Below are 12,500 nucleotides of genomic sequence, written 5' to 3' on the forward strand. Positions count from 1 at the left end.
TTATGGTAGAGTTTTTAACCAATTATATTTCAGCTAGCTTGTGTTGTCAAGTAAATTAAATTTGCTTGAGACCTTCAGAATAAACAGAGCAGGCCCCTGTGCACTGTAAGTGAACGGGCACAGTCAGGTTGCAATAGCCAATCAGATCTCGATTCTGCGTACCAAGGCTAGCTAGAAGGTCTTACGCTGAACTCGACCCGTGCGCGTTCGGTGATTGGATTAGCACTTGCTAGGGCCTGACAAGCGGCAATCTGGAGAATTGAAATAAACACGGAAATTCAAGAGCCAGCTGTATTTTTAACCCATAATGGCCGAAGGAGAAGACATTGATCTGGTTGCAGATCTACTTTCCACGCCATTTTCAAGACGGCCCTTTCAGGAAAAGTTGGATATCGTAAGAAGAGGTCGCTTAACCCCTGCGCTAGCTAGCCACTACCAACGTCTCCACACCAGCATTCTGGACAAACATTCTTTCCCAGACACGGACTCGATTTCAGGACCACGAAAGGCTGATGTTTCTCTCCCTTCTCGACCCTCAGCACTTTCAGATATACAGGAAAAAATTTCCACAAACAGCCTTCTCCAGCTTAACACAGAGCCACGGATCATTATTTGATCTTCCCCGACTTAAAACAGAACTGACTGTAATGTATGCCATGGTTGATTTTGAAGGGAGAAGTCCAGCTGATCTTCATGATTTTCTTCGGAGCAAAAATCTGAGTGAGAGTTTGGGACAACTTTACGCACTGGCCTGTTTGGCTGTTACTATCCCTGTATCCACTGCATCTGTCGAGCGGTCATTTTCAACGTTAAAGCGTATTAAAACTTATGCCAGAAACACGACCGGACAGAAACGGCTTTCAGCATTAGCCTCCATGTCCATAGAAAAGGACTTACTGATGGACCTAAAACGCGCCGATAAACTGTACAACAGAGCCACTGAAGTGTTCTTGAGAAAAGAAAGGAGGCTCGACTTTATTTTCAAATAAGCAGACGCTGTTGAGAACTATGTTGGTGAGTAAATGCATTTTATTTTCAATTTCTTCTTGTCATTGCAATATTTTCAGTTATTTGCTGTTGTATAGCCTATTCTCAAAAATGCAAACGATCTCTTAACTTTATTTTCAAAGAATAGTTTGTTTTGTTATTGTCTGGTTGGTGTCTTATATGAAACGGCGACATTGCGCAATTTATTAGACAGACTTGTTTAAGATCACACAGCGTAATTTTGGTGGCATTTTGTTTAGTATTTTTAAATCACCTTTTTATTTTTGACAATATCTGTGAACTTAGTTTCCTAATCTTAATTGTGAATGCATACTTGATGGTTTTAAATGCTCCTGAAATAAAGTGCTGCTTGACTAGCCTATATTGAGGTGAAGTTAATGTATGGGGCGTCACTGAAGGCCTAAGGTTGAAATGCACGGCCCGCCACTGATCGAAAGCGTCGTCCGGCTGTTTCCAAAGTTTATACCTTACTTGAAAATGACCGCTCGACGATGCATGATCAGGATGAACAGCCAAAAGGCCAGCGAAGTTTCCACTCCACTAGATTTTTCCGAAAAACAGAAATCAGCGACTTCTCTTAATCACCAGGATACATACAGTCAGTCTGTTTTAAGTCGGGAAGATCAAAATAAGATCCGTGGCTCTGTGTTAAGCTGGAGAAGGCTGTTTGTGGAAATTTTTCCTGTATATCTGAAAGTGCTGAGGGTCGAAAGGGAGAGAAACATCAGCCTTTCGTGGTCCTGAAATCGAGTCCGTGTCTGGGAAAGAATGTTGTCCAGAATGCTGGTGTGGAGTTGGTAGTGCTAGCTAGCGCAGGGGTTAAGCGACCTCTTCTTACGATATCCAACTTTTCCTGAAAGGGCCGTCTTGAAAATGGCGTGGAAAGTAGATCTGCAACCAGATCAATGTCTTCTCCTTCGGCCATTATGGGTTAAAAATACAGCTGGCTCTTGAATTTCCGTGTTTATTTCAATTCTCCAGATTGCCGCTTGTCAGGCCCTAGCAAGTGCTAATCCAATCACCGAACGCGCACGGGTCGAGTTCAGCGTAAGACCTTCTAGCTAGCCTTGGTACGCAGAATCGAGATCTGATTGGCTATTGCAACCTGACTGTGCCCGTTCACTTACAGTGCACAGGGGCCTGCTCTGTTTATTCTGAAGGTCTCAAGCAAATTTAATTTACTTGACAACACAAGCTAGCTGAAATATAATTGGTTAAAAACTCTACCATAAAAAACACTATTGGAAGCCACTCGACTAAGTGGAAATAATATGACGTAAAGAATACAGAGAATAGAGAATCATTTTGTTTACATATTTATGAAAATAAAATAACATAAATTTACTTTTCTTGAGCATGTTTAGGCCAGCAGAGAAGGCCTTGCTGGCCCTGACGGCCCACCACTGGCTTTTACCTTTTGCTTTTGTCTCTTCTTTTTGCACTTTTGGCATTTCTTGAGCCTGAAGTGAAGTTTGTAGCTTCCACAAAACAAATATTTTTTAGTTCTGTTTCCTTTGCGTCGTATATTTGATGGTTTTTGTATCTAAACGTGATTGTAGGAAGTAAACAAAGAAAAACATATTTTTAAATGAAAAGGTTTCTCCAAACTTTTCACTGGTTTAGTGCAAATATAAACAAAGATCCACATTTTTGAGTCTAATATAAACTTGTTTTGTGAGTGTAAAAAATAAATATTTGTATTTAAAAAATCAACATTTTACACTTTCAGATGTTTCGGACCAAATGTGTCTCTGAGGCGTCGGCGTGTTTCTGTTTTAGTTTTAGGTCTAAATTCACATCACAGGTCATGGATCTACGCTTCCATGCAGCACGTGAACAGAATTTAAATTTTTATTTTATTTTAACAAAAAGTGTCTTCGTACAGTTAATAGAATAAATGAAACAACAAAATGGCTCTAAATAGGAAAATAAGATACAGAAAATTAAATGCAATAAATTAAAGCAGTTTGCAAATACAAAATATAAACAAATAAAATCGGGAGAATAATATTTCAAGTGGGAAGTTTGTTGCCATGGTTACAGCAGAACCTCTTTTAGGGAGTTCCGTTTTATTGTGAAAGGACTTCCGGGAAACGCCGCTCTCGCTCTTTGATGCGCATTGACGGATATTGCGTCACTGTTGCTTTAAAGTCCGTTTCGATCCGAACCAGGACAAACAAGAGACAGATGGACCCGTCCGGACCGTGATCTGGACCCAACCCGGACTAAACCCGGACTAAACCTGGACCTTCCCTCGGACCTGGGACCGGGCCGGAGCCGGAGCCGGGGTTTGGTCCGGATCGCCGCGGGAGTCCCAGCGGAGCGGAGCGGCCTCAGCAGCCGGGTAAGAGCGCTCCTCCTCGGGCTGCCGCTCCCGGGTTCACCGCCGCGTCTGTGGTGTGCGGGTCCGCCGGGGGGAAGGTTCGGTCCACGTCAGCGGGGTTCGGGGCGCGCTGTGACCGGGGTTCGGTGCGCGGTGCTCGGGTGTGTTCGGGGGGAGTTTCCGGAGGAGACTCAGCGGGCGGCGGGGCCTCGTGCAGCGGGCATCCCCCAACTCTCCTCCCCCGAACCCCGCTCCGGAACCCCGCTCCGGAACCCCGCTCCGGAACCCCGCTCCGGAACCCCGCTCCGGAACCCCGCTGCAGCCGAACCCCGGACAGCAGCGGGTCCAAAGGCTGAAAGATGAAACCGGCACCAAAAAACAAACTAAATCTGGAAAAATCTGTCACAAAGTCTCATCTGATCGCGTCTAAAATGGCAGAAGTGTTTGAGTTTGATCCGAAACTCTTTGGTGCGTCCGGGGAACTTCCTCCTCACGGACCCGGGGGACGAGCTCCACACGCCGGGACAGACGCTCCGGCCGCCGCCCCGCAGAGCCCCGCAGAGCCCCGCAGAGCCCCGCAGAGCCCCGCAGAGCCCCGCAGAGCCCCGCAGAGCCCCGCAGACCTCGGGGGGCGGCCGCGCTGGAGCCGGGGGTCCGCGCTCTGATCCCGGCGTGTGTTTAGGTTCAGTCCGGGAGGAAAGTTCGGGTGGGGTTCGGGTCTGTGTTAGCCCGGGCCGGTGGCTCGGTTCTGGGCCTGGTGTCACGGTGGTTCCGCTGGACACGGAGCGGGCGGTAGGGCTTTTGTTGGCCGGGGTTCGGTGCTCCGTGTGCGGCCCCCGGAGCCCCGCGGCCCCCGGAGCTAACGCACTTTTACACAAACTCCTGAAAGTGACACATTTACTTCATCTTTTATATTTCACACTTTATATTCACGTGTAATAATGCCGTTATTCCACTTTTATTCATGTGTAATTCTCCTGTTATTACGACAAAAACACTTTTAATTAATGACGCGTTAGCTTTAGCATTAGCGCTAACCTGCAGCTAATGCTAAAAACACAGACGCGGCTCGGGAGGTTTTGTTGTTTTATTCTCTTCACGAAACTCGGACTTGAACATTTTAAACTCTCACAAACTTGAGATTAAAGTGTCCAGACTGTCCCCGTTTCCCCGGGACAGTCCCCACAGATTTATAGAAAAACACTGATTTGTCTCACAGTTTTGTACAAGAAATGTCCCAGTGTCTCTATTTTTGACCAGTTTAATATTTGAGAGAAACAAACACTGATATTTGTTTGGGTAAAATACAGAAAAGCTGCTTCAAAACGACCAAAACACAAAGAAAATGTGATTAAACTGACTCATGTTCGTCGAGAACCGTCCCAGTGTAAAATTATTCTCTTTAAGTTTTATTTTTACGAGAGCTCCGTTTGAACAGTTCTGATGATCTGGACCGGACCTTTAGAACCTGATCTGGACCGGACCCTTAGAACCTGATCTGGACCGGACCTTTTGAGCCGATGTTTGATTTTGAACCTTTTTTTTCCACATTAACTGAACTGTTCTTATCTCAGGAAGTGATAAACCTCACACTTTGCCCTGAACACATCACCGCCAGGTCTAAACCAGGACTAAACCAGGACTAAACCAGGTAAAACCAGGTCTAAACCAGGTCTAAACCAGGTCTAAACCAGGTCTAAACCAGGACTGATTGTTTGGGGTCTTGAGTTTCTGGATCGTGTTTCAGGTCTGTGTTTCCTCCACAAACTGTAAATAAACTAGAGCTCAGATTCAGTTTAAACAAAAACTCAGAACTAAACCAGGACTAAACCTGTACTAGACCAGGACTAAACCTGTACTAGACCAGGACTAGACCAGGACTAGACCAGGACTAGACTAGGACTAGACCAGGACTAGACCAGGACTAAACCTGTACTAGACCAGGACTAAACCTGTACTAGACCAGGACTAAACTAGACCAGGACTAGACAGGACTAGACCAGGACTAAACCAGGACTAAACAAGGACTAAACCTGTACTAGACCAGGACTAAACCAGGACTAAACAAGGACTAAACCTGTACTAGACCAGGACTAAACCAGGACTGCAGTATAACCAAACCAAGTCCACCTCTGAATTTAAATGTGCTCAAATATGGATCGAATAAAAAGTTTGTGACCTCACGTAAGTCCTGGTTTAGGTCTGGTTCCAGTCCTGGTTTAGTCAAGTCCAGGTTTATTCTTTAGTTTTATCCTGGTTTAGTCCTGGCCTAGAACAGGTTTAGTTTTGGTCTTTTTGTCCTGGTTTAGTCCCAGTTTAGTCTTTGTTCAGTCTGTGTTTAGACCCTGGTCCTGGCATAGTCCTGGTTTAGTCCTGACATAGTCCTGGTTTAGTCCTGACATAGTCCTGGTTTAGTCCTGACATAGTCCTGGTTTAGTCCTGACATAGTCCTGGTTTAGTCCTGACATAGTCCTGGTTTAGTCCTGGTTTAGTCCTGGTAGTCCTGGTTTAGTCCTGGCATAGTCCTGGTTTAGTCCTGGTTTAGTCCTGGCATAGTCCTGGTTTAGTCCTGGCATAGTCCTGGTTTAGTCCTGGTCTCTTGGGCTGCAGATGTGTCACGTGACTCAGGCTCGGTGATGTCATCATCAGTGATGTCATTGGTGCAAAAGGGGAGGGGGTTTCATTCACATGTTTCACTCACAAACCTGCACATTTAACACAACAAAACACACTGTTCCACCTTGTGATGTCATCATGTGGTGGTACAGGAAGTGCTCCACTGTGTTTTTAAACTCCACACACCTTCACGAGAAACATCTGGATCTCAAATTTAGAGTTTTGGAGACGTAAACAGGCTCAGAATGAAATGTGAATGAAACAAACACAAGTCCAGCTCTGAGTGTGACCAGGAACAACACAACAACAGAACATGAGAACATGAGAACATGAGAACAGTAGAGAACATGAGAACAGTAGAGAACATGAGAACAGTAGAACATGAGAACAGTAGAACATGAGAACAGTAGAACATGAGAACAGTAGAACATGAGAACAGTAGAACATGAGAACAGTAGAACATGAGAACAGAACATGAGAACAGTAGAACATGAGAACAGTAGAACATGAGAACAGTAGAACATGAGAACAGTAGAACATGAGAACAGTAGAACATGAGAACATTAGAACATGAGAACAGTAGAACATGAGAACAGAGAACATGAGAACAGTAGAACATGAGAACAGTAGAACATGAGAACATGGATTAAAGATCTCTTGAGTCAGTTTGTGTGCTTCAGGAGTTTTAAACAAAACCGCAGAAAACATGACATGGCGTTTTTCCTGCCGTGTCGCGCTGCCAGCTCCAAATACAACATACAAAAAAAAAAGAAAGAAAAAGAGAAAAGTTTGTTGTGATGTATTAAAACATTTGTGTAACTCCACAAACTCACATTTCTATTTGTGTTTCTGTTTTTATTCCAGTCCAAGATGGCGGACGCTGACGTGTCACTGCCCCCTCTGCACTCGCCCCCCGTCGCCATGGAGACGGACCTGAGCCCCCCCACAGGTCTCACACACTCACCTGTCACACCTCCACCTGTCACTCACCTGTCACACCTCCACCTGACTCAGAGTGAACGCTTTTCCAACAGTTTAACGTAGATCTGAATGTCCACGTTTACATGAGGGTTTTTGTTCTGAATTAAATCTTCTCTTGTAGTTTCCGTGTAAATAATCATGTTGAATTGTTGTTTGGTGTTAAACTGGTGAAATGTTTTTTATTTCATGCGTATGAGCGTCTGAGGAAGGACCTGATTTGACAGAGACAACAACAGATTTACGTCTTTGTGAAGAAAACTCACACTTCAGCTGCTCCCGTCTTTTCTGTCGTCTGGACACAAACACCATCCAGACTTTTCGAGCAGTGGTTCTGATGAGAATTGTGAAGCAGCGGCTGGAGAAATGATTTTTATTCAGAATTAAAGTTCTCATGTAAACGTAGCAAGTTTCATTTCAATTAAAAAGTTTCTGATCATAAAACTCGTCTTGAAGAGGAAGATTCTACAAACTGTTCTAACGTTTTTCCTCATCAGAAGGAGGTTTAAGAGTCGAAGGGGGAGGGACTTAGCACAGAGAGCAAAGGGAGGAGGGGCATTTTAGAAACAGTGAAAGGAACATGACGATGTAAACACTTTCTGGGCTTCAGTTCATCCTCCACAGATGTAAAAAAAAAATAAAAGCTCCTCTTCAAAACGATAAACTGTGAAAATGGAACTGAAATAATTTAATTTGTAACTGAAGCGTTTTTCCTCAGTGATCGACCCAGAAGTGGCTCTGAAGGCCTGTCAAGAAGTTCTCCTCAAAGTCCAGCTTCAGAACCAGGACCACTTAGACCAGGACCAAGACCAAGACCAGGACCACTTAGACCAGGACCAAGACCAGGACCAAGACCAGGACCAAGACCAGGACCAAGACCAGGACCAAGACCAGGACCAAGACCTCTCAGAACCCAATCAGAACCATCAGCACTACCAAAGTCCAGACCAGAACCACGACTCTCACACTACAGAACCCAATCAGAACCAGAGACCGGACCAGAGACCGGACCAGAGACCGGACCAGAGACCGGACCAGAGACCGGACCAGAGACCGGACCAGAGGGCGTGGCTGATCGCGGAGGAGGAGGAGGAGGAGGCCTCGGTCCAGACGTCCAAACAGTCGTGGCTCTTGCGTCTGTTCGAGTCGAAGCTGTTTGACGTTTCCATGGCGATCTCGTACCTGTACAAGTCGAAGGAGCCGGGAGTGCAGGCGTACATCGGGAACCGCCTCTTCAGCTTCCCCGACGACGACGCCGAGTTCTACCTGCCCCAGCTCCTCAGCATGTACGTACACATGGACACGGAGGTCGGCGACGCCATCAGACCCTACCTGGTGAGTCCCGGTTTAGTCCCGGTTTAGTCTTGGTTTAGTCTTTGGTTTAGTCCTGGTTTAGTCCTGGTTTCACGGTCTCTCCTCTGGTCCAGCTACACAGGTGTCGAGGCTCCATCACGTTCTCGCTGTTGTCGGCGTGGCTCCTGGGCGCCTACTCCAGCGACATGCACATCTCCACCCAGAGACACTCCCGAGGAACCAAACTGCGCCGCCTCATCCTGTCCGACGAGCTGAAGCCCAACCACAACCAGAACAACCACAACTGTAACCACGCCAGCCACCACGCCAACCACCACGTTAACCACCACGCCAACCACCACGCCGGCCACGCCCACCACGACACGCACACATGCACAGGTCAGTCTCTGTCCAGTCCCAACATGGTCCTGACTTTGTCCAGTCCCAACATGGTCCTGACTTTGTCCAGTCCCAACATGGTCCCCGCTCTGTCCAGTCCCAACATGGTCCCCGCTCTGTCCAGTCCCAACATGGTCCCCACTTTGTCCAGTCCCAACATGGTCCTGACTTTGTCCAGTCCCAACATGGTCCCGACTTTGTCCAGTCCCAACATGGTCCCCGCTTTGTCCAGTCCCAACATGGTCCCCGCTCTGTCCAGTCCCAACATGGTCCCCGCTCTGTCCAGTCCCAACATGATCCCCGCTCTGTCCAGTCCCAACATGGTCCTGACTTTGTCCAGTCCCAACACGGTCCCAGCTCTGTCTAGTCCCAACACGGTCCTGACTTTGTCCAGTCCCAACACGGTCCTGACTTTGTCCAGTCCCAACACGGTCCTGACTTTGTCCAGTCCCAACACGGTCCTGACTTTGTCCAGTCCCAACACGGTCCTGACTTTGTCCAGTCCCAACACGGTCCTGACTTTGTCCAGTCCCAACACGGTCCTGACTTTGTCCAGTCCCAACACGGTCCCCGCTCTGTCCAGTCCCAACATGGTCCTGACTTTGTCCAGTCCCAACATGGTCCTGACTTTGTCCAGTCCCAACATGGTCCTGACTTTGTCCAGTCCCAACATGGTCCCCGCTCTGTCCAGTCCCAACATGGTCCCCGCTCTGTCCAGTCCCAACATGGTCCTCGTTTTGTCCAGTCCCAACTCTTTATACTTGTGTTTCTTCCAGGTCTTCGGGATGAGGTTTTCTTGGCGTCTCCGTCTCGCCGGACTCACCAGCGCTCCAAGTCCGACGCGTGCACCGCCACGAGCGTGCACGGAGCGGCCGCCAGCGTGCACGGAGCAGCCGCGAGCGTGCACGGAGCGGCACTGAGGAGGACCGGAAGTAACCCCCGAGTGGAACATCTGCACGAAGAGGTGAGACTGAACGGGGACTGAACGGGGACTAAAACAGGACTGAACCAGGACTAAAACAGGACTGAACCAGGACTAAAACAGGACTGAACCAGGACTAAAACAGGACGGAACCAGGACTAAAACAGGACTGAACCAGGACTAAAACAGGACTGAACCAGGACTGAACCAGGACTGAACCCGGTCTAACCTTGGTCTAACCCGTTGGTGTGTCGTAGCCCGAGCGCTTGCGTCCGCAGAGAGACTTCGTGAAGTCGTTGCTCTGCATCGGGAAGCGTTTGGCGACTCTTCCCACGAAGGAGCAGAAAACTCAGCGTCTGATCTCAGAACTTTCTCTGCTCAACCACAAACTGCCGGCGCGAGTCTGGCTCCCGACCGCCGACCACCAGCACCACGTGGTCCGAGTGCCGCACACGCAGGCCGTCGTACTCAACTCCAAAGACAAGGTAACACACACATACACACACACACACTATACACACACACTATACACACACTATACACACACAAACACTATACACACACTATACACACACAAACACACACACACACTATACACACAACACACACACACACACTATACACACACACACACACACTACACACACACACACACTATACACACACTATACACACACACACACACACACACACACACACACACACACACACACACTATACACACACTATACACACACTATACACACACACACACACACACTATACACACACTATACACACACTATACACACACTATACACACACACACACACTATACACACACATACACACACACACACACTATACACACACACACACACACACACTATACACACACTATACACACACACACACACACACACACACACTATACACACACTATACACACAAACACACACTATACACACACTATACACACACACACACACACACACTATACACACACTATACACACACATACACACACATACACACACTATACACACACAACACACACACACACACACACACTATTACACACACTATACACACACACACACACACACATACACACACACACACACACACACTATACACACACTATACACACACTACACACACACACACTAGACACACACTATACACACACTATACACACACACACACACACACACTATACACACACACACACACACTATACACACACAAACACACACTATACACACACAAACACACACTATACACACACATACACACACATACACACACTATACACACACTATACACACACTATACACACAAACACACACACACACGCTTCTGGTCTCAGTCTCCATTTATTTATTTGTTTATTTATTGAGTCGGGGACAGAGGACAATTTTGACATGACTCTGAACAGGACAGATGTTTGTTTGAGATGTTGTAGCATCAGTGGTTATTTGCACCTGTCGTCCCTGTCGTCTCTGGGCAGGTGCATTGGTTGATTGTTTTTAATGACATGAGTTCTCAGATGTTCTTCCTGAGACCTGGAGCAGGTTTTGGGTTGATGAGGGAAACTGAAGCGTCTGGAGGAAACTCATCCAGACACGAGGAGAAACACACAAACTCCACACAGAACGACCCGGGCGACCTGGGGATCGAACCAGGAACCTTCTTGCTGTGAGGCATGAGTGCTAAACACTGTCATTATTTGGTCGGCTCCAGGCAGTAAAATCGTTCTGTAGATGCTCCGTCTCACCTGGGCCCGAGCAGAACCCGACCTCCAGCAGACACAGTTTCTCAAACTAAGAGCCTCTTTGGCCCCCGGAGCTCGAGTCACAAACCTACAGACCCTGTCACACCCCTTCCCCAGGGCCCGCCGACCCGGTGCACACAGGTCGACCTGGTGGATCTGCCTGTAGCAGATGCTGGTCTCTCAAATGAAGCGGTGCAGGTCTAAGTCCAGACTTCAGGGAAACTGCCCGGGCTCATTAACTCAGTTCTGGTTCTTTTGGTGGCCTCATATATTTATATGTTTTTCTTTGTGAGGTCGTCCACTTTCCCACGGGGGCAGGTCCAGTTCTGATTCTTTGTATTTCCATGTGGAGAGAATTGACAATAAAGACTCTTATTCATTCCAGTTAAATATGACTTGTGTGTGATCTCAAAAGTGTCACACAGGACCACGTCACACAGGACCACGTCACACAGCGAGTGTGTTCAGAGTTTATGAACGTCGCCTAAACTCTGGGCTCGGTCCAGGTGTTGGTCAAATGTTCAGGTCAAATGTTCACAGACACTTCGTTTGTTTGAGTCTTTATCCTCCTTGGATTTGAGTCACAGGATCTTTATCTCTCCTTGGTGTTGGAGTCAGGTCGACCTGTAGCTGCGCTCGCACAGTTCTTTGACGATCATTTCCAAAACCACCTGGTTCTGATAAGACGTCTCCAGTTTGTCCTGAACTCAACAATCCCCCCAAATCTGAATAAACTCTCTAACCTCACGTTCCTCCACTGACCAGACTCAGACTGTGACCTGTAGGTGGATGAATGTGACCTGGACGACCTGAAGTCACACTTGAACTAATCAGATCTGTGTCGTTCAGACTCATTGAAAGATCAGACACAGGAGCAAAAGGGTGAAAAATCTGATTTGGGAACTTCAGGCTGCAGACTGAACAGAGACTTAGTCCCGGTCCCCATCTCAGTCCTGGTCTAGTCCCGGTCTCAGTCTCGGTCTAGTCTCAGTCTCAGTCTCAGTCTCGGTCTAGTCTCGGTCTCAGTCTCGGTCTAGTCCCGGTCTCAGTCCGGTCTCTGTTCCAGGCTCCGTACATCATCTACGTGGAGGTGGTGGAGTGCGAGGGCTTCGAGACGTCTCCGGTGCCGATCCGGATCCCGGAGACCCGCATCAGAACCGCCAGATCGGCCGAGAACCTGGACTGCGGCTCCGTAGGCGGGGCTTCGA

The 12,500-nt window shown here is 47.6% G+C and overlaps 1 protein-coding gene across 3 annotated transcripts in view; it reads left to right on the top strand.

The window, feature by feature from the left end:
* The first annotated feature begins 3,117 nt into the window (after window positions 1-3,117).
* Window positions 3,118-12,500, top strand: part of LOC110174835 (phosphatidylinositol 4-kinase beta-like) — a 22,043-nt gene continuing 12,660 nt past the window's right edge. For all 3 annotated transcript variants that reach the window (XM_055157237.1, XM_055157238.1, XM_055157239.1), the window contains exons 1-7: window positions 3,118-3,352; window positions 6,812-6,896; window positions 7,644-8,260; window positions 8,353-8,617; window positions 9,394-9,581; window positions 9,797-10,024; window positions 12,359-12,500. The exon at window positions 12,359-12,500 is cut by the window's right edge and continues 146 nt beyond it. In XM_055157237.1, the coding sequence (XP_055013212.1) occupies window positions 6,818-6,896; window positions 7,644-8,260; window positions 8,353-8,617; window positions 9,394-9,581; window positions 9,797-10,024; window positions 12,359-12,500 (1,519 nt within the window). In that variant the 5' untranslated portion in view covers window positions 3,118-3,352; window positions 6,812-6,817. The remainder of the gene's footprint in view (window positions 3,353-6,811; window positions 6,897-7,643; window positions 8,261-8,352; window positions 8,618-9,393; window positions 9,582-9,796; window positions 10,025-12,358) is intronic.

This window comes from Boleophthalmus pectinirostris, unplaced genomic scaffold (assembly GCF_026225935.1).
Source record: "Boleophthalmus pectinirostris isolate CB_2022bp ecotype Guang Dong unplaced genomic scaffold, ASM2622593v1 HiC_scaffold_21, whole genome shotgun sequence".
Lineage (NCBI taxonomy): Eukaryota > Metazoa > Chordata > Actinopteri > Gobiiformes > Gobiidae > Boleophthalmus > Boleophthalmus pectinirostris.